Below are 23010 nucleotides of genomic sequence, written 5' to 3'. Positions count from 1 at the left end.
TATTTATCACTAGATTATATGCCTGCACCAATGCCTCAAGTTAATGAAGGAAAGTCAAATTCTTCTTTTCATTTAAGTACAGGAAGCCATTACACAGTGAGATTTTAAAATGTTTATTCATCAGGGTTAAGAAAAAGGTAATGGTGTTTTAAATGTAATTATACATGAAACACGCTAATACATTCAATGGTTAAACCGGTTCTGTTATTGTTTATAGGTCGCCTGCTGCCTCATAAATTACATATAGATTTGCAGCAGCATTAAAAAAATAAGGTCAATTCACTTTTAAAAGACCTCAACATAAGAAAAGCTCAATTGAAAACATTGCTGGAAAAACAGATTCAGGTTATGCCTTTACCCCTGCTAAACAGCTGCAGGGTCATGTTCTTTTAAACTATCATACCAAGCCTTAAAAAAGCCACTTGAGAGGGAAACAGGTGTCAGCGTTCTTGATGTAAACACCTAGCAACATGTGTTGCATGTGGCTTTTTTGATGTTTATAAAGTGTTTAAAAAATACAGTTACAATGGCATAAATGTGTCAACAAACCAGCTTGTGATAGGACAGGATTAAGCTTTAGATGTATTAGCATATAGAATGTATCATGTATAATTATATTTAAAACACAACCGTTTTTATCTTGACATTGAGGAATAAGTATTCACTACAAAGCAGTTTAAAACCTCACTGTGCAATGGCTCCTTGTACTTAAACAGAAACAGGTCCATTTTATAACATTCATTGATGACATTGGTGAGATAAGCGGAAGGCACGAGTATCCCATGCTTGCTTAGGCACACAGGCGTGGCTAGTCAACCAAAATAATATGCAACACATCATCAATTCCCTTATGTGGGTGTGGAAATCTGCCTATGAAGTTCATTCTGCTGTGTTGCCAGGAAGTTTTCTTCATTTGATTTTCTGAAATTCCTGGATAATTCTTGGTTCAAATATTGAAGTAAGTCACATTAAACTGTTCCACAATCATATTTTTGTGATCACACCAGCACAACTAATATTTATGTACCATGTCTGGTTAAAATGAAATATTAACAATTGTTATTCAATACTTTATAATAAACCTAACACATAAGTCTATAGAGAAATGTAAACAAAAGCATAAATATGACAGCAAAAAAAGGTAAAGCAGTGAACAAATAACAGTTTGGAGACATTGGCCGCAGACTGAAGAACTGAAAGTTGAGGAGCAGCTGGATAAGGTGGGTAAAACAGGCAACACAAGACAGAGTAACCATGAATTGAGAAATTTGTGATGAATGTAACAAAAATCCTGGTCAGGTTATATCCAACTAAGAATTGTAAATGTAAAAACAACTCCATTCATCTTTCATTAATTGCTTCTTTAGAAGTAAGAATTATTTTATATTAGAGAGGTACTATGTTTGTCATTTGAACAAACTATTCTTGAATGGTATTTTAATGCTAAAACAACGTAAAGGACAAATAATGCAGTAAAACCCAATAACAACAATTCCCCTCTTCTTAATATTTGATATAGGAACTTACAATTAATACATTTTAAATAAATGTGTACTTCATACAGACCGTGCGTGGCTTTCATAGTTCTACATAATAAAATACATATCAAATTAAGCCTTTCTTCATTTACTATTTGTAATCTTTAAATTGCAATGCCATCATGCACCACGGTTTTGCCCGATCGTTAAATGGCCCTTCTGTTTCAATACCTAAACAAACAATATCTATTTCCATAAAATAAAAAGCTTAGTTAAGCCCCTATAGCTCCAAAACATGGAGCTGTTGAAATGTAACTTCAATCTATCTGCAAGTTCAGCTAGCTAATGTTATAGGGGCGGTGAGCAAAGCATACTTTACATGAAGAGGCTTCCTTTAGGCTCTCAATATTGTTTCTAGCCACCTTCTCCGCAAGCTTACATCTTACTACATCTTTAAATAATTTCACTGAAAACGTTAGAAGACCAGAGGGGCAGGAAAAAGCAACAATAACCTGTAACGACCACATTGTTTTCAAATAAGCCATATTCCCTTTGCGCTTGTCCTGCAGAAAACATTTTTTTGGCAAGCTTTACAAAGGAACCATGGTTGCCTATCAAAAATGTACACACAAATAAAATGAAATCCGCACTTACAATGTTGCAGACTCCAACAGCATCAACATGGCCCGTGAGTACGATCACTCCAAGTCCACCTAAAGATGAGCCCCACATTTGAAAGTAAATGCTTAAAATGTTACTCGCATACTCAAAAGTGTTATTACATTGTAATGGAGTTCACATCGAGGTCTACATTAATGTCCTGTGCAAAGAGACTAAGCCCAACAACATTAGCCCATTTATTCCCATAACAAACCATTTTAACAGTATTTTAGATTTTCTTATTAATCTCTCTAACAGAAAACTAGCAAGCAAGTGTGTGTGATAGAGAGAAAGTCAGGCAGACACTGGGAATTTAGGGTTGAATTGTGAAAAGTACATAACAGTGTTGGTACATTGGCATTGGTATTCCAATAAAATTGAGCCAATAGAAATACATAGGGGTATCATCAGAATGGTATGGGATCAGGGCGCCATTTTTGTAGGGGGACCCAGTTCTCCTGCCACAGAGTGCCCTGAGGTGAGTGTAGGGTTTGTGTCTCACTTTGATGTCAGTTGCCCATCTGTGCGCCAGGTTGTGCCTTTGAGCACAGTACAGCCACTAAACATGTAACCTGAATGGGTGACGAGCTAGGACACGATTCCTAGTCTGTTTCACCCAAGGGCGTTTGGTCTCCTTTCTTTAGATTCAATATGCCTAATCTTGTGGACAGAAGATGGCCACCAGACAGGAAGTTGGGATAATGATTGAACTGAGCATGATGTAGGCCAGAGGCGCATAGGGTTTTTACCAGGTGATGTTCTTACCAGTCCGCCATAAACTTAATCAGCTAACTCCACTAGTTATCTCATTATCCCTAATGTAGGGGAAAGACAGGTTTGTGGGTGGGGTGAACTACCATTTCGTACAGTTGTGTACCATTCTCTGACAGAGAAAGCAAGAGTCTCTCTTTGATGCTGCCTCTACACAGTGAACCCCTCGAGGTAGCGGGCGCTTGAAGTAGTTCATGTTTTGAATTTGGAAAGGCCTTTCAGGTTTGGAATGGTATTTTGTGACCTACTTGTTTTTATCCAGGGTGTGAACAACAGATAGGAGTTTATTTAAGGAATAAAACCTGTCTTTTAAATATTATGAGTTTTTTACATAAAGCTTTTACGGAGTTGGTGAGGAGAGTTGAGTCTGCTGGAGTCGTGCTCGCAGTCTCTCTCCCCTGTCTACTACAGCGTGTGGGAGGGCTTAAAAACCCATACCCAGAGCGGAGCGGTGAGTGGAGTTGGTGAGGAGAGTTGAGTCTGCTGGAGTCCGCGGTAATCCGCGGGAGCAGAGGGAGAATGGACTCAACTCAGAAATCTGAGAAACCTCCACCGCACCAAGGGCGGAAAAACGCCAGAAATGAAAGACTGGAAGAGGCGGTAGCAGATTCAGACGCTGACCACAGCAGGCGTCGTCTAAGTAGCGTTAAATCACCAGTCAAGAGGCTGAAAACAAAGACGTCCACCAGTGAAGAATGTGCCCATGAAGTGAATAAAGAGCCTCAAGCTCTCAGAACTCCAAGGAAGAGCACGAACAGCGAGCCCAGGGAAAAGCCAAGCAAGACGGCAGCCCCCCCCAGAGCAAATACAAGCGGAAGCCACCCAAGTTGCACTAGAAACACAAGAGCCGCAAGTAGATCAAAGCGGTGGAAAAAACAAGGACTTACCAGGACCCGAGGTGAGCAGCGCCCCACATACCGCCGTTAAGGCGAGTGGGTTTCCGGCAATGGCAGCTGAAGGGCAGCCACTGACGGACCCTCTGTGGGCACGCTGCAGTGCCGAGGACCGGGAGGAGACGAGTGCATCGGAGCAGTTGGAGAGCCGCGGTGAAGGAACTGCAGGCTTGCCTGGCCCAGGGCGGGCTGGGAGGAGTCCAACGCGGACGGAGAGCGAGGAGGGACGTAGCCGCGAGAAAGGCCGAGGCCGACAGGCAGCTCCGAAAAGCAAAACGAAGTGGTGTCGACAGCGGAACTTACAAATAGCCTGATACTGGAGCAGGAGAGGGCAGCCGCAGAGAGGGACAAAGTATCCCAAGAAAGGGACGGAGGAAACGATCCCGAACACCTACAAAGGAAGAATTCTGAAACGGTCGCACGAGCAATTGTCCACATGGACCCAGTGTCCGCAAAATCTGCTGTGGAGCCAGGCAGAAATGAAAGTGCCATAGAAGAAGACAAAGGTCTTAAGGAGAAAAACCAGGAGACAATCAATAACCCCAATAGACACGATACTAAAGAGAGCGGAATAGAGGAAAGTACGAGAGAAAGTGAAATTGTAACATCAGAGTCGGACTCGGAATCGGAGAGAAAGGCGCCAGCACTAAAACAGAAAAAAAAGGAAAACTGCTAACAAAATAACAATACAAAGAAAAAACCAAGAAAAGATCAGTATAACGAAAACACCAAAGAATACCCAAGAAAAAGGTTGCATGCAACTAGGAAAAGTGAAAATGGTAGGAGAAAACAGAAAAACGAAACCACAAAAAAAAAATGAAGGAACACAAAAAGGGCCACCGCCAGCATCTTTGTCAGGCACATTGAAAGCATTCTTTTTCAACCAACAGAAGTGCAAATTAGACTCGGAAAACAAACTGTCGGACGCTGAAATGTTAGAAGCGGTCGAGGAGAATTCCACAGTGAACAGACAACGGACCCCTGGAATAAATGTGGTGCAAGAAGGCCCTTCGGCCGTAGGTCTGTCACAGCTCCTATTGGAAAAAAGAAATGCGGCTAAAGCAATCCGGCGCCAAATAGAGGAAAGAGAAGAAAGTCGGAGTATAAGCACTTTGAAAGAACATCAGGAGGCGGCCCTAGAAGGGGGTGAGAATACATTAAGAACCGATGATGAACATCTAAGTCAGGAGCTGGCCCGAGAGAAGCACCGACAGAACCAGACGAAGCCGACAACCAACCTGCATCTGAAATCCTCGGATGAAGGCCTCGATCGGCAAAAACAGATGATCCAACCAAAAGATTCCGGGCAAAATGCCTCGCGTCAAGACTGGACAAAAGTCCATCTGAATTCAGGCCAGCTATTATGCAGCCCAGAGAAAGTAAGAGACCTTCACGGATTGAACCATCAAAGAGAAGGCCTGAAAGAACAACCTAAACGCTGAGTGATAGAGAAAGAGCCACACAGAACCAGGTTGAGCGATAGCTTGTTCATGGAAGCAATGGCAACTCCGGGAAAAATAGCAAGCACACCGAAATCGCCGAAAAACAGACGGTTAAGTGAAATAGCTACATCGACGCAAAAGGAGTCCTCAAGCAAAAGAACAGACTTATTAACAATTATGTCGGCTATAACGATTGCATTAGCCCCATATTGCAAATTGTACGAAGCAATTAAAGAAGGAATACAAGACAATACATCAATCTTGGCCTCTATGTCTACAAAAATCACTCACATAGAAGGCTACATTACAGCTTTAGAAGAAAGGAACAATGTACATCAGAAAGGCTGGGAAAAAGAACTTGAGGACTTAAAAAAACAAATTGAGCACTTACAAAGGGGGAGGGACCATGAGGACTTGAGAACCATAAGGACCCAGTCAGAAAGACAGAATGGTGAAATCGTCGATAGCTCTGAAAAAGAGCAAGAGATAAAGGAAGCGAACGAGGAAAGCCCTAAACCCCCACAGTTATACCCAATCAAATCAGGACTGCTTAATCAACCTCAGAGAAAAGTCCCGGTGGCATTAAAACTAACTAAAAACGACAAGCTTCAGAAACTTATACCGGGAGAGAAGGTGAAGCAGCAGGAATCATCAAAACTAAAAGAAAAAAAGGAAAGAAAAATAAGGAAACTCTAGAAAACACTCAGAGATTGACAAAAAGAGATAAAACGAGGAACTCTCCACTATCGGTAGAAGACTTCATGAGTGATACAAACCTGATGAATTTGTCCCAGCATTTGGAGACCGCCTCTAACAACTCAGTGATTGAGGTCAATATAGACCATCAAACGAAAAAACAGAAAGAATCAGAGAAAGAAATAGAGAATATAGAAAGCCCAAAAGCCCAAACAACTAAAGAAAGCCAAGACGCAATTGAGAGCCAAAGGAGACCAGCAATAGAGGAACAAAAAAAGAAAAGGGAAGACGAACTTAAGTCCCCAAGAGAGCTAAGAACAAGTCGGCAGATTCGACCACAGCGAAAAGAGGTCACCAAAAGCTCTGAGGATTATCAAAGAACAGATACTCAAAAAGCAGAAAAGCAGGGACGCATATTCAAAGTTGAACAACTTGACCCAAAAAGAGGCTATATGATTCTGAACAGGAAGACAATCTTGAAATGAATGAGCAAAATGAATTCGCTGAAAAAGATAAAAACAGAAGACATTACGTTAGTGCAACCATATCACAGAGGAAAGATCGCAAAGGCGTACATCCATGGTAAAGAAACAATTCTGCAACATACGGATGATAACGCAGTTAGAGAAATTGACCAAAACGGGTTTGGGCTGACCATCTGTATAATTATAAAGAAGAAAGACAATACCACTTTATATCATGAACAGAAGAGCGCTACCGAGCCAACAGAATCGGCAAAGACCTAGAGGATAAGGTTTACGACTCGGAGAGGGAGTATGTACGAATGGATGATAAACAATACAACCAAAGATGGTACAGGGCCGAAAAAAACAAATCTAATACGCAACCAAGGAATGAACACCAGGATACGGTCCCAGACAATTGCAACCTACGACCAAGAGCAGAAGTCTGACGCTTCAATAGGCAACACAGCCAGAGAGAACCCCGCACCACAACAGAATCGATAGGGCATATAAACCACCACCGGTGCAAACAAGGGACACGTCAGCAGGCACAGGTCCATTGGCATGGCTAAAAGCAGCATTAAATCTCAAAACCGAGAACTAGCAATCAAAGTTGTCAGCGGCATCTACGTTGACCGAACAAAGTAACGCAGAGCAAGATGAAAGTAAGAAGTGTTTCGTCCTGGGGTCAAGGAACACAAGGGGGTACGCTCATTTAACCAGACCTGGTGATGTTGACTTGAGTTCACTAGACATTATATGTTTACAAGAGACCTGGTTACAAGAAAAACTCTGCCTGGGCAGCTTTGTAGTAGAAATATCTCTGGCAAGCAAGGGCATGTTAGGCCGCCTGTCCTCAGGCTTGTTGACAGCAACAAAAATGGGAGTAGGTTTGGCAACACCTACAAAGCTACACGAATCTTACGAGATGTTAGTCACGCTGACCGCATGGACCAACCAATCAGAACTGAAGAAGAAGGTGCATAGTAACCAAATCATCATAATAAATACATACTGGAACCCGCAGAAAATTACAACCAAAACGTACTGCGCAAAAATGGCGGAAGTAATAGACTCGCTCGCCACAGAGTATGAGAACGCTGACATCATTGTGTGCGGAGATTTAAATGCGGATTGTAGTGAGGGGAACAAAGAAACGAAGTTGGAAAAGTCTCAATGTGCGACCAGTGAGAGAGGTATCGCATGGGGCGCTTTGACCAAACCAAGAAACCTTCACAATATCGCAGCTCTATTCCCGAAGCAAAAGAACATACCAACTTGGGAGAACTTGAACTGCAAAGCAACCCTGGATTATATTTTTGTGTCAAGTGAATTCTTACCCATGATTCAGGAGTACAAAGTCCAGAGAACCATGCACAGCGACCATAATCTCCTGACATGCAAATGGCGAGGAATACAAATACAGAACCACACATACAAGCATAACCTGGAAGTAAACAATCAACAATCGAGTGTCCGCCTGTCGGAAGAAGATGTTAAAAGGATAACAGCAAAATACATACTTCCAGACGCAGCAAAGTTACAAGAGCCTGTAAACCGACCAAATTACTTACCGTTATTAGTTCCATACAGAAAACCAGCTGGGAGTCAGCCGAAGAAAAAGCCAAGCTCAACTCATGCCTATGATAAACTGGTGGTTGAAAAAAGAAAAGTGGTGAGGAGATTTAGAAAAATCGCAAAAAAAAGAGATCATCAGGAAGCCTGGGAAAAATGGCATATAGAGGCGAAGAGATATAAACAGTGGATAAAGCAACATAGATTACGGTTGTACCAATAAGATGCCGAAAGTATGCTGAAAAGCCTCAGCTCAAAGAAACCAAGCGACTTTTGCACAATAATCAAAGCAGCAAATCCATCCAAACCACCAGAATTGGTAAACGCAGTTTCTGAGACAAGTTGGAAAACATACCTAACGGCCCAATTTGAACTCCCCAAAACTTGAGCTACCCAAACAAGGAATCAAAGAAAAAGTTGACCCGACAGCCTCTTGGGTGGACGTGGCTAAGGTCGCCGAGATTGAAAGGACCATCAAAAATTTGAAATCATCGAGGGCCCCCGGCCCCGATGGCCTGACGAATGTGGAACTGAAGCAGTCACCGAACGCTTGGGCAGTGATAATAAGCAAAATCTTCACACACTGCGCCCAAACTAAAATGGTCCCAGAAACATGGCTAAAGGCCAGAATTGTGCCGGTTTACAAAAAAGGTGGAAGAGAAGATCCGGAAAGTTATAGGCCCATAGCCTTGTTAGACATTGTGGGCAAAATCTACGCAACGCAGCTGCTGGACCACTTTAGAATTTGGGCAAAAAGCGCACCCTGCTTCGACACCTTCCAGACAGGATTTCAGAAAAATGGAAGCACGACAATAAATATTCTGATGCTACACATTCTGAAAGCGTAAGTAAGAGAAGGAGCTCCTAGAGTCTACCTGGCCTTTGTAGACTTATCGAAAGCATTCGATAAAATTGACCGAGAAAAACTATGGTCAAAATTGAGTAATTGGAAATGCCCAATGTCCATCATGGGCCCGATAAAAGCGTTACACGACAACACAAAGATCAGAGTGAAACTGAGCGAACAAGGCATCCTGTCGGAAGAGATTGCAATCCAGCGAGGTGTTAAACAGGGCTGTCCATTAGCCCCAGCCCTGTTCATCGCTTTTCTGGGGGACTATCAGAACGAGGAGGAGAAAATAAGAGCTTTCCCACCAAAAATTGGCAACAGTACCATCCCGCGACTACTATATGCAGACGATGCCATCATCATCAACCAAACCCCTATTGGGCTGCAACGAAAATTGAATAACCTGGCAAGCTACATGACAACAAATAATTTGGAAATCAACGCAACAAAAACTAAAGTGCTGGTTTTTGAAAAAAACTTAAAGAAAAGGTCGAAGCAGCAGAATTGGCACTTGGAGGATTCAAAACTGGAAGTAGTCGACAAGTTTAAATATCTAGGGGTGACCATGGATGGATCATCTGTTGACAAAGCAATGCAAGACCAGCTATGGGACAAAGTTAAAAGACTTACAGCTCAAACAAGACTGGTCGACAAAACATTTGGGAAATTTTAGGTCTACCGAAATCGACCTCCATGCCGGCAATTAGAAGGTAACTAGGCCTGGTCTCACTGGCATCTTCAGTTGAACAGAGCAAGATGAGACTGTACAGAAAAATCACAATGGCTGACTCGTTACCAATATACGCTGTGATCGCAGAAGAACTCAAAAACGGTACCTGTAAGGCACTCAACAACCGGGCGACAACAATCCAAGAAACCCTGAGCGATGCTCAGAAGAAGATCTAAAAACAAACCCAGATCGAGTGAAAACAAAAATCGAACTCATGGATTGGATTCGGACTATGGATACCGCGAGGGCTAATAAACTACTCACCCACCTCCCTCTGACTTTCAATAAAGTGAAAGTGCCACTGAATTACTGCACAAAATTCCCAAATAAAAAAATGCGAGGAACATTTATGAAAGCTAGATTAAACCTCCTGATGACCCACCAAATCTTAGCAATTCGAACACCGAAGATGGACAACAGTTGTCGTTTATGTAAAGACAAAGAGGAAGTGGAAACACTGAAACACCTAGTCCTAAGATGCCAGAAAACAAGGATAATCAGAGATAAATACCTACAGTCCTGTTTGCAAGGGCCGATGACGCTAGACGAAGAGGTGGTGTGGAATAGGTTAATCTCAGGAGAGACAACGAGATGGACCATCGCAGCAGTGAAATTGATAGATCTAGCTTTCGAAATGATTCCTAACGCACCGACTTACATATCAACATCTGAGGAGGTGGGGACTTTGACATCTCTAATCCCTCCTTCAATCTCTGTAAACAGTTAAGAGGCATCATAATCATGAGACAGATGGTTCAGATGACCTTAACTTGAGACTTTTATCTCCGCAAACACAGTATGAGAGCGCATAGGCGAATCTGAAGAAGAAAGGTTCTTGTAAAAATCGTTAAAAGCGTTTCGATTAAAATCAAGTAATAAAAAAAAAAAAAGCTTTTATTTTTCTGAGGAGCCTTTTTTGGTGTGATTGCAGCCTTAACTGTTAAAGTACCTGAACATAGAAAGGAAGGTTTATCTCCCAATGTTATATGTGGCTTAGCTTTGGGGATGGGCGGTAATGAGGGGGGTTGCACAGTATGTTGCTTACACCTTTGGAGTCCCCATGTTAAGTACAGTCGTGTTTTATTATAAGTCTTAGACTATATCTATGCACCTGTGAACCCCCTGAAAGGCATACTGTGAAGCCCTCAAACAGGCTTCACATATGTATCTGTGTATCCAGGATCTAAGGCCGCCTGTGTGGAACCGCCCTGTTCCAATGCACTGTTAGGTCACATAACAGTTTATAGTCCCCCCTATGTGTCTACTGCTCCTCCCTCAGAAATCTTCTGTGTGACATCCACTACTGGCTTAATGTAACGAAGTCATCGGGTAAACCAAACTGAGGCAGTTGTTGGTCTACAAAATAACATTGGGCCTCATTCAGAGTTAGCCGGTCCAGATTTAACAGTGCCGGTAAAACCGTACTGGCACCGTTTCCGGACCGGCTAACTCCGAGTTATGTGGCTGTGTGGTGTTACACCCGCCAGGTCTGACCTGTCGGGCTTAACACCACCGGCTGCACACAGATGTGGAAACACCGGCACTATTACCGCATGGTGCCGGTGATTCCACTGCCCCCATTCCCGTGGAGTCCTACAGGACTCCACGGGAATGGGGAGTGATGGAATGCCGGCTTCGGAATTACCAGACCACCGGGGCTGTAAACCGGGTCTGTAATGCCGCAGTAAGTCCGGAGCTGGTAAATCCCTACAGGTTAGGCGGCAGACTGTCGGTTTTACCGGCACTGCTGCCGTCGGACTCGTAATGAGGCCCATTGTCTTCTATTTAGAGGTAAGCAGTTGTTGTAACTGAAATCTACAAGCACACACAGAAAACGTGAACTGTAACTATCATAAATATTGCCCACTTCTGTGAATGGTTAGGGTTCATGTGAAACACAAATGTCATAGGAGTCCAATATGGTATGCCAGAGATGACACTGATCTGTCACTAAAGAACAGTGTGGTCTGTTATGTTTACACAGAATAAGCCTGGCTTAGTGGAGAATACAATGAAATATTTCAAGTTGACATTTCATTTTACCCTTAGTTCATCTTCTTTTGCCTTTTTTGTCACACAATGCTTATAACACCCACTGGGCTCGGACATGTCGCTGGACTCCTTTCTCTAGCCACTTAAAAACAATGAACTGTCCAAGATGCGTTCCTTGAGAATGCCTAACATCGTGGTATCAGCCAGTTAATCCCCATCATGCGCCGAGTCCAAATAGTGAAGGCAGCGCATTCAGAGCCATTTTTAGAAGTGTAATGTCTGTGAGTTGTCTCCTCTCTTTTTCTTACGATTTAAAAACACCAACTATCTAGACTTCCGAAAGTTCCCAAAGAATATTTCAAAACCACACATTACAATGAGCAGTCATGGCAAACGCAGCTGCCAAACACAATCCGTCATCTTCTGGCGCCGTCTTTCCTCGTTTCCCATGCTCTGCCCTCACTCTTCCTCTTTTGCCAGGAGAATGTGGCTCATCTGCTTGTCGGACACGCTTCGCTCCTGGCACGCTCCCAAAGCCTCGCTGAGGTAGATGGCAAGGACGTGCTTACACTGCAAGACAAAGCGCGGCCGAATCAAAAACAAGTCAAGATGGAAAACGAAGACTAGTTCAAGCAAGGAAGATGTGAGCAAAAGCTGCTATGGAAGGAATCTCAGTTACTTCTGCTAGTCCGATTTTAAAGTATGTCTTTTCTATTAAAGGTCATACTACATAAATTAGCTTAAAATGGTGTTCTCAGGCGCTTCAGAGAAACATTGCTAATTTCGGGTGGCTTATACAAGTGCATTCTCTTACATCCTGATTATAAGTGAACTGTAGAATTCGCCAGAGTGGACGCCTATGCGACCACATTTGCGGTCCGCAGCAACAGGTGTGTAATCTTTGCCAGACAGAATGGCACTAAAAGCATGGTTCCACTTCACAGATTTCTGTACCTTTCACCGCCCCAACCAGAAAACAAGCAGTAATGCTGGCCACCGCCGCCTTGTACGCGCATGATGGACGACATTGCAATGAATCCCTATGGATAACGCCACTGTTTGACAGGTGTAAAAAGCAAGCATAAACACACACAATCAGAGCAGTGAGAAAAGTGCATGTTTCAGAGCACACATGCAAACTGATAATGAGTCTTTCATTCGCATGAATAGTCCAACATCTTGGACGGCAGGCACACAAGCAACCCAAACACACCTTACACAGAATAGCCCTAGACATACAAGAGGCGGTAAAATCCATGGTAGATGACATCGGGATGGCTTTTAGTGTCCCACGTTTCATACATGCCATCAAGATTCTGAATCATTTGAGTTGTACAAAATAAAAACACTTGAAGCATTCACTGAAATCTGGGTTCTCTTAAGGCCACCCATGACATGTGCTCTTTTCTCGTTGGCTTACATTTTTCAACCAGTATTCCCAATGAATGGGCGTCATACGTGCTCTCTTCAATCATCTAGTGTTCACTTTGTCTCCTCAATCTCAGTGAACAAATCCTGTTCCAATTCTTCCATCTACTTCATCAATGCTTTCACCAACTCCTTATCTCTATCTTCCAGTTCTTTCTTCCTCAGTAACCGCACGTTGCTTGCACCCCCTCTGCTGGTTCCTCTGGTTTCTTTACCCCTTTGGTAAGTGGTTTTCTCCCAGCCATCAAAATCTTCAACTTCAATCAGTGAATAAACAATCTTCCTGTCTCCAATTTCCAATGTTTTCTCCTTCTGTAACCACGTCTGTTTATTCATCCCTCTGCACACCGCCCTCTACTGTACTACTTTCACCCTCTTTTTCTTCACCCCTCATGGCACCTTCTATGCTCCTCTGAACACAACCCTATTCCCTATGTTCCAGCGATCTCCAGTTTCCTGCACCTACTCCAAAGAACTACACTGACAGGCTGGCAAAGTGTGCTTTTATAGCGCTCTGTTCACACCTTCCAGCATTTCCCCAGTGAACAGAAATGCAGGTGCGTTAAGGTAGGATGGGGATTGGCTCTTCAGGCTCCTCCCCTGTGATGGTTTAATCCTGATATGGGACTTGGAATTGGTCCCAAACCCCTTTGGTGACTCTCTCCCTGCCTGCCTCAATTTAGCTGTGTCTTCCAGGCTCTATCTGGGGTAAGGGAACTCATATGTACTCTTTGGGGAATTGGGGTACCAGCTAAGTAGGCCACACCTCCCAGAGGAGGGCTTCCAGTTCTGATGTGGGACTTGTCCTTTCTCTTGTTACACAGATATAACTCTTCCCCAAGTGTGGCCTTCTTGAGTCTATCTTTTACTGACTGTATGAGAATGAGGATTTGTTCAGTGGGTGGCTGGCTACATATCCATTGTCCCTTCCTATTTCGGCCCCCTCTCTCGCCCACTGAAGACTTGGATGTGATTCGGGCACCCAGGTGTGGCAAGCCAAGTGCACTGTTCCCCACTTTCCTTTAAGGAGCAGTAGCTACAGAGTCCTCAGTTTCAGTGGAAAGGAAAGCATTGTGTTTTGGAGAGATCCTAATTTCCTTTATCCCATATGATTTATGCTTCCCAGTAGCAGGGACCCTGTTTCTAATTGGCACCACGCTACTTTACCATGCCATGCGACAGGGACAAAGGCAATGTGACCAGGGCATCATCCCCGGACCTATAATCCACTAGGGTGGGGAGTCACCCATCCCCCTTGGTTAACCCACTGCAAGTTCCCAGAGCAAGGCAGAGGACTTTGTCACAGTATTTGTATTTTGTATTTATTCATTTGTATTGCACTCCAGACCCGAAGGTATAAGAGCGCAGACGCAGGAGCAGCAAGGTTATTCTCAGCTTGGTTAAAGTGCTGTACAATAATTACAGTGTACACATAGGTACAGTTGCGACAGATGCATTGATAAACAGTTTACATATATACATATATACAAGTATACATAGGGTAGGCAATTGAGTTATTGGTCATTGTCCTTTATCCACTGAATGTAATTGCGTCTAAAGTGGGGGTAAGTTTGAGGTGTCCTTAAGGAAAGTGGCAGGGAGTTCCAGTGTTGGGCTGCCTTCACCTGGAAGCTATTGCCACCTGTTTTGGTTCGTTTGAACCTGGGAACTGAGAGCAGGTTGGTATTGGCGGTTCTGGTAGGTCGGTTGGGTGTGCATCTTTTTATTCTGTCGGCTAGGTAGCGGGGGGCTGCACTGTTGAGGCATTTGTGAGTTAAGGAGGCTACTTTGAGCAGGATCTTGTCGGTAGTGGTGAGCCAATTATGGGCTCTCCAGATGTTGGAGATATGTTCTCCCTTGGGAATGCTAAGCGCTGCTCTAAGTGCATTGTTTTGCAGAGTCTGGATTTTATTAGTAACATTTGTTGGCTCCTACATAAAGGGCATTAAATAGTCCAGTTTTGATAGTATAAGGGCTCTGGCTAAAGTGGTACAGCTCTGGGTGGAAAGGAAGGGTTTGGCTGCTCTTATTAGTTTACATGTGCGGGCTGTGGAGGAGGCCATGGAGCTAACCTGTTTGGGGAAGGAGAGGGAGGAGTCTAGATAGATTCCTAGAGTTTTAACTTCCTTGGCTACCTTGATGGAGTTGCCATCTATGATGAAGCTAGTGTAGTTGTGATCCAGTTTGTTGAGTTTAGGGGTGGACCCGAGGATAATGAGTTCGGTCTTGTCATCATTCAGGCATAGACTGTGGGAGGCCATCCATGCCTGGATGATGAGATACACCCTGTTCACCAAGGCCAAATCCTTGTTGTAATCTCCCGTCAACGGGATGAGGATCTGGGTATCATCTGCGTAATTAGTGTAGGTGATACCCAGGCCGTCAAGATCATCAAACAGGGGCTTCGTGAAAACGTTGTACAATGTGGGGGAGACGCATGATCCCTGGGGGACCCCGCAGGAGATTGGGATAGAGTCAGCGGATGCTGAGGTAGAGAAGACACGCATAGACCTGTTGTTCAGGAAGGACTCAATCCAACCAAATGCTTCTTGGGAGAAGTGGGCTGCCGAGTCTAAGCGGTTGCAGAGAATTTTGTGATCTACTAAATCGAATGCTGCATAGAGGTCAAGTAGAAGTAGTAGAGCCATTTTCCCATTGTCTCTAAGGGTGTCAATTTGAGCATTGAGATCAATGAGAGCTGTCTCTGTCCCGTGTTGGGTTCTAAAGCCTGATTGCCTGATTCCCAGGAGATGGTTTATTTCCAGGTATTGTTGTATTTGTAGATAAGCTGTCTTGTCTAATATTTTGAGCAGGAAAGGGACGGTGGTAATGGGTCTGTAGTTAGTGGTTATAGATGGGTCTAGGGATGGTTTTTTGAGTAAGGGGAGAACCCAAGACTCCTTAAGATTGTTGGGGATAGTGCCTGAAGAGAAGGAGGCGTTAATGAGTTTGGTGATGAAAGATGAGAGGTCTCTTGCCGCATCTTTAATGATTTGTGAGGGGTAAAGGTCGCCCTGGCAGTTTGAGGCCGAGGATAATTTTTTCCACCTGTAACGTGGAGACTTTGGAGAAGCTGAAGCGGGAGAGTGGGTTGGGTGTAGGGTTATGAGGTGTAGGGCGGGGGGGAATGTTGGTAGAGTTTTTAGAGTTGGTTAGGGATTCTTTCTTGTTATTGATTTTAGTTTGTAGGCCTGCAACTTTGTTGGAAAGGGCGCGTTGGACACTGGTGCACCATTGTTTATCTTTCACACATGTGTCTGGGGCAAGGACGGGTGTTTCCAGCTCTTTCATGTAAGATTCTTGTTTAGCGATTATGATTTCTTTTTTGTAAGTGGCAGCTATTTTGTTGAGGGTCAACGTTGTCTGTGGGTGATTGTCTCCATGCTTGTTCCTTTTTAGTTTTTCTAGTCTGAGAGCTTTTAAGTGGGCAGAGAACCAACCAAGTGTTCAAGTGTTTTTTCGGTTTGCTTTTTCTCAGTTTTAGCGGTGCAATGGAGTCTAAAGCTGAACGCATGATTTTGTTGTAGCCCTCTACAAGCTGGTGAGAATTGGAAGATGCTGAGAGTTGGTTCAGGGTTGGGAGAATGAGGGGCATGAGTTTTTCCGCTGTGATGTTTTTCTTGTTTCTCGTGGGGATGGCTGTAGCTAGTGGGTTGTTGGAGATGGGGCTTGCGGCTTCGAGGAAGAAGGTAAGGAGATGGTGGTCAGAAGAAGGATGAGGGGAGATGGCGGTGATGGAGGCCACACAGTTATGGTCTGCAACCCAGTCAAGGGTACTCCCTTTGTTGTGGGTAGGGGAGGACACTCTTTGGGTAAAGCCTAGTTCTGACAGGGTATGGTCAATGAGAGTAGCCTGGGGGTCTTTAAGGCCTAGGTTAAAATCTCCTAAAATGAGGCTCTGGGTAGTATTCTTTAGGTTGTTAGTAATGATAGTAGTGAGGTCTTCCTCGAAGGAGCCTAAGGGCCTAGGGGGTCTGTAGAGTAAGTGGACGGTGATGGATTGGGAGTTAGCGGTGGGCAACTTATCTGTAAGCGATTCGCAAGATGTGTGGTTGTCTGTGGTGGCAAGTCTGATGTTGAGGTGTGTTTTGGCAATTATAGCAAGGCCTCCGCCTCTGGATTCCATTCTGTCCACTCGGAGGATAATATAGTCATCAGGGATAGATAGTGAGAGAGCTGGGCCGGCGGCTGCATGGAGCCAGGTCTCAGTGATGGCTAGAAAGTCTAGTTTTTCTTCAAGAATAAGGTCTGCTATATCAGTGGCATGGGTTACTACAGATCGCACATTAATTAAGGTGCCTCTAATAGACGAAAATATTTTCGACAACCTGTTGTCCAATGTCCACATTTTGAGGAGGACATTGGCGAAGATGGTAATATAGGAGTAAGAGGATCTGCTTTGAGGATAATTGATTCACTTTCCTAGGCTACTGTGTGTCATACATGCATGGCACTCAGGGGAATTTATTCACAATATTGTCCCATTCGTCCAATCTGACGCTGTTGACGCTACTGATCAAAGAGTGCTGCCTAGGAAGGCTAATAAAGTGTTTTTTCTTCATCCTGTTCAGCAGGACTTATAAGAGGCTGACAGTTTCTCAAGTACAGCCTCTCGAGCCTGCCCTCTCAGGGTGTACTGAGAGTTCCCGGCATCCCCTTCAATGTGCAAAATATAGGCATGACCGCTGGCTGACGCAAGTGGATAGGCTTGCAATATAATTAGTGACTTGATCGCATATGAATGTATACAAGAAACTTATATGCATCTTTTTTTAGCTCTTTTATCCTGGTTGTCGTCAATGCCTAGAGATTGCCAGTCAGTAACACGTGTTTTGTATGTTTAGTTACGTCCTATTCCACTATCCCAAACCACGCAACGTTCTAGGGGGTTGTGACATCAACGTGCTTCAAAGAAATTAATAGATTTAACCCCAAGGGAGATGAACGTTTGTGGGTATGGAAAGACGATCTGAAAATACATTGGTTAATCGAACTGGTGATATACCAGCAGTTTAAGCTAGAGCAGAGCACGGCTGTCGGGTGCTCAAGAACATTAGCTGATTTCAGCAAACTCCTCCATGAGGCGCATTGGCTTTCCAGAGTTTTGAGTTGAATACAAGGTTTCCATACTAATTGTGCTGGAAATTTTTGACTCTATTAAAGAAAGAAAAGCAAATATTATGTGGACTTCTTCATTCCAACTTAAAGCACCAACTATACAACTACATTTTCAAAGGAAATATGGAAAATCGTAAGTCACTAACTGAAAACACGCAGCACTTCAGTCCACCTCCATCCCTTCCAATACACCACAACCTCTCCCTGAGTCTTCCCCTTTCTTTGTTGCAAAGCCACTTGAACCTCCAAGTTCAATCGGCTGCTAATTTAATTCAAGCTCCAGCACATCTCTTTCCTTTGAAAATGCTAAGCTGCTTTAGTCAGAGCACCTACACGCACCAGGGAAAGCACACTTTTCAGACAAATAGAAGAATTGTAAAGGTATTAAGTTCTCCCCCATGTGCCTGCCTACATTTGAAAATAGAAAAACCCTGAGATTTTTGCTGTTCGCGGAGTACACCGGCCAGAAGTGTTTAATACTCTGCCATTGCCTCACTGCAGTATAGAAATATGGGCTTCTGTATGTGTATGTATATTCACACATATATATATATATATATATATATATATATATATATTACACGGCCCGCGTGTAATATATATATATTACATGCGGGCCGTGTAATATATATATATATTACACGGCCCGCGGTACCAGGCGTGTAGTTATGGTTAAGTTGCTAAACCCATAGGAAGACCACTTTTTCGGCAGCTTATAACTTCGCTCCCCCTGGACCAATCTGCACCAAACTCTGATAAAAAAAAGTATATGGCCCGCTCTGAAATTTTTCTGCAAGTCTGGTGAGGTTTCGTGCAGGGGGGGGGGGAAGTTATAGGGGGGGCCCACATTTTTCCATAGACTGAATAGGCAAAAACGTTGCACACGGCTACACCCCGAACGGCTGGACGGATTTGCACCAAATTTGCAGCAGGAGCGACGGCTTGGGTCAGAAAGCGTGCTTGTGTGTGTTTTGTGGGAATCCGAACAGTACTTTTGTTTCAAACAACTGAAATGTACGTCTCAAAAATTAGTGATATCTGGGTCTGTTCTGCTGACCCATTTCCCTGTTCCCTCCACGGACTGAAGTGTCATTGGCTTGCGGTACGGCGTGCTGTCGGAGAACTTTGGATGCGGCCTGTGGTTGGCTGGAGGGAAGCATGCTGTGCATCAACATTTTTTGGCTAACGCCGCCATGCGCCGGTGGAAGTGTCTGCAAAATATACTGTACACCATGTGTTGGCAACAAGTAGGCAGGGAAAGGGTGGGGGAGTGAGAAGTGGTTCATGTGACATATGTAAATAGGTGGAAGAAGACGGAGGAGTGCCTGCAGTATTTGTGCGTATTGCGCCATTTTGCGGGTACCTAGACAGGCGACTACTTTGTGTGGTGATTGGAGGCAGCTGTCGTAACTGCCTGACATCTTGTGCCGCAACCTGTTTGCGGCGACCTCTTTCCATGGTGAGTGGTGGCAGGTGAATTTCGGAAGGGGAGTGAATTGCACATGACATAGGTTGTGTGGGAGCATGGGTGGCTGTGCTCTGCGGATGTATTGCGGTAGTTGGGCACATGGTGGCATGCATGGGTGCATGAAGTAGTGGTGGGTCTGTTGAACGAGTGGACTATTGGGTGCATGGGTGAAGGCCGTAGGGCATGTACTCAAGAGCCTAGGGCTTCAGCACACCCAAAGCAACAATGCATTTCTGACTCTGCATCCGATGGAGGGTGGTGCATAGTGTGGTGTGTGCAGATTGGTTGGAGTAGGGCCAATGTTGCAAACAGTATGTGGGTAGGTTTGCAGTGGCACAGTACTTTGTGAATGGAAGTGGGTACACCCATAGTATGTGAATGAAAGTGCACAGCGGTGCAGGAGACAGTGTTTTCTTTCCACAATATGGTAACTGTTGCAATGTTTTGCTGCATAGCTCCATGGCAGTGCACAGGTTGGGTAGGGGTGCTGGTGGCAGTGGTGTGCATGTGGATTGTCGTAGTTGGTGACATGGTGACATGCATGGTGGCATTACTTTGCAGTGGATGTGTTCAAGGCCTAGACTATTGGGTGTATGGCCATAGGCCATGCACTCAAGATCTTAGGGCTTGAGCACACCCACGGCAGTAATGCATTTTTGACTCTGCATCAGTTAGAGGGTGGTGACTTGTACAGAATCGGTGTGGAGCACATTTCAGATGCAATAGAGCAGCAGAAGTGAGCTGCCCTGCGTGTATGTTTGGTTTCGCAGGCGAGGTCACTTTTAGAACATGGAAGGTTTTTCATGTGTGGTTGGAGATGGTGTAGTGAAAAGTCACGCAGTGTAGGCACTCGGTGCAGTGGTTGCACACTGTCAGTATGGTAGAGAGTATGGTTGAAGTGCAGCTTATATCTGCTTGGATAGTGTGCTGTGTGCAGATTGCTTGGAGTAGGGGCAATGCTGTGAATATTTTGTGGTTAGGTTGGCAATAACACAAGACTGTCTGAGTGGAAGTGGGTAAGACAATAGTATGTGAATGAAAGGGCGTAGGGGTACCGGAGACAGTGTAATGTTTGTATGTAGAGTATGGTAACTGTTGCATTTAACGCTGTATAGCTCCATTGTGATGCAGAGTTTGGGTAGGAGTGCTGGTGCCAGTGGTGCGTATGTGCATAGTGGTAGTTTGTGACATGCTGACATGTATGGTTGCATTACGGTGTGGGGAATGTGTGCAAGGAGCACACCCACTGCAGCAATGCAGGTTTGACAGTGCATCAGGCATAGGATGGTGATCTTTGGAGAATGGGTGTGGAGCACATTGTAGACGTGCTACAGCAGCACAAGTGAGTTGAAAAGCGTGTATTGTGCGTTCCATGGTTGTGGTGATAGTTGCAACATGCTACAGTATTTGGTGTACGGCAGGAGATGGTGCAGTGAGAAGTTGTGCAGTGTGGCCACAGGGTCCAGTGTTTATATAATGTGAGTATGGAAGAGGGTATGGTTGAAGTGCAGCTTATATATGCTTGGCTATTTATTGAAGTAGGCCCAATGTTGTGAAGTGGTTGTGCTTAGGTTGCCAGAGACACAATACTTTGTGAAAGGCAGTGGGTAGGGGTGGTGCAGGCTGTGGTATGTTTGTGGATTCTGCTAATTGCAACACGTTTTCATGAATGGGTGTTTTATGGTGTGGGCGAGTTGGGTAGAAGTGCTGCTATGTATGTTACGTTTGTGCATAATGTTAGTTGCCCACATGGTCGCATGCATGGATCCATAGTGTTGTGGTGGGTGTGGGCAAGGGCTGCACTGTGCACTGTTGTGTGCATGGCCAAAGGTGTGCTGGGTGCACCCCAGGATCTTTGTGGATGCTGCAATTGTGCATTCTTTAGCAGAAGTTTCTGGTGGAGGGGCTTTGGAATCAAACGGAATGTGAGAATGTTTAACAGTAAATATGGAGTGGTGTACAGAAATGATAGTGTGCAGTGCAGAGGTTTTGTATGTGATTTCTGCATGCGTGTTTGAAAATTTGACAGCACCCAATGAGGGAGTGCTGCAAAAATGCCTGTTGAAAGGCAAGAAGTATTGCGTCTGCTTTACTGGGCCGTGGCCCTCACTGTAGATGGGAAAGCGCACATGCCACATCCTGCCATTATGAGCATGGTGGCCATGGAAATGGAATTGTGGGAAATAGGCAATTAGGTGTTTAGGGTGTCATGAGGTTGGTCGAGATAGAAAGATACCTTTGTGCGCCATCTGCACAGGTGTTGTGTGCAAAGAGGCGTTGCTGGTAATTTCGGGCTGGAAGGAGTGGATGCTTTCTGCGCTGTCAGGGTGACGGCAGTTTCGGCGGGATGGTTCGCCTTTGCAGATATGTGGGGTCCGCCACAAACATTGACTTTGTCGTGTTGCACTATGGAAGTCTACATTTGGGTTACATGTCATGTGGACGTTTAATTCATCACCTGGAGAGGTTGCTGAACACAGTGATGCAGATTTTTCCTACTGCCAGGGTCGTTTTCTCATGCATAACACCAAGAGGAGTATGGGTCCATGCCGGTGTAATTTGTCCCCAGCCAGAGGTCGGAAGGTGTGTTATAAACAGAATCATGTGCAAATGTATGCAGACTGCCTGCATGTTCTCCACCCACTATGAGATCATGAGGTCGCAAAATATGCAGTGGTTCCATAGAAATGGAATTTATTTGAACGCCATTGGCAATGCTGTTTTCTTTTATGCTGTGCAAGAAGCATTGACCAGAATGTGGTAAAAATGTGAGGAGAAGCAAACAAACGCATATAAAGAGAAAAACAAATAAAGTTGCTCGCACGCACGTAAAAAATAAATAAAACAAAAACCTTAATACATCTACGCTGGAAGACCCAATCACCTACCCAGCTTGATATTGCTCCTATGCCCCCCCCCCCACTCACTATCACGAAAAGGTAGCAAATTCCGCTGTACTTTCAGGATTACACGTGCCGCATCCTGGGTGGCCATGCCGATGTATGTGGATGGAGAAATCGTGCATACTTTTACTGAACTTTGTAGTGGACGTGCTTTGGAATGGCACGACACTTGTACTGTAAATGTGTAACGGTAAATTTGACGTGTTAAACAGGAGTGACGGTGTTGGATGATGGAGGCGTTGATGCGATTGGTGGATGCGTGTGTCCCTATTTACATGTAACCCAATGAGGTAGTGCTGTAGAGCAAAGGGAAGGACTGCTCCAGCTTTACAGGGGTGCGGCCTTTGCAGTACTTTGGGAAGAACACGTGCCACAATCTGCCCTTCGCATTATGTTGACCAATTGACATAGCACTGGGGATTATCCAATCAGGTACTGTGGGTGTGGTTCACAGGAAGGGGCAGTCAAACTGTTGTACATTATACTCTGCGTACTGAGGGGGGCTGACATGGCGAAACACATTGTGTTGACTGTAGCTGATC

The 23010-nt window shown here is 44.5% G+C and overlaps 1 protein-coding gene across 1 annotated transcript in view; it reads right to left on the bottom strand.

The window, feature by feature from the left end:
* Positions 1–1056: 1056 nt before the first annotated feature.
* ZSWIM7 (zinc finger SWIM-type containing 7) overlaps positions 1057–23010 on the bottom strand; it is a 1030928-nt gene continuing 1008974 nt past the window's right edge. Inside the window, exon 6 of the mRNA XM_069615228.1 lies at positions 1057–12121. Coding sequence (XP_069471329.1) covers positions 12011–12121 — 111 coding nt within the window. The 3' untranslated portion in view covers positions 1057–12010. The remainder of the gene's footprint in view (positions 12122–23010) is intronic.

This window comes from Ambystoma mexicanum, chromosome 9 (assembly GCF_040938575.1).
Source record: "Ambystoma mexicanum isolate Mex_15411 chromosome 9, UKY_AmexF1_1, whole genome shotgun sequence".
Classification (NCBI taxonomy): Eukaryota; Metazoa; Chordata; class Amphibia; order Caudata; family Ambystomatidae; genus Ambystoma; species Ambystoma mexicanum.
Note: the sequence above shows the minus strand (reverse complement) of the source record. Positions and strands in the feature narration are given on the sequence as shown.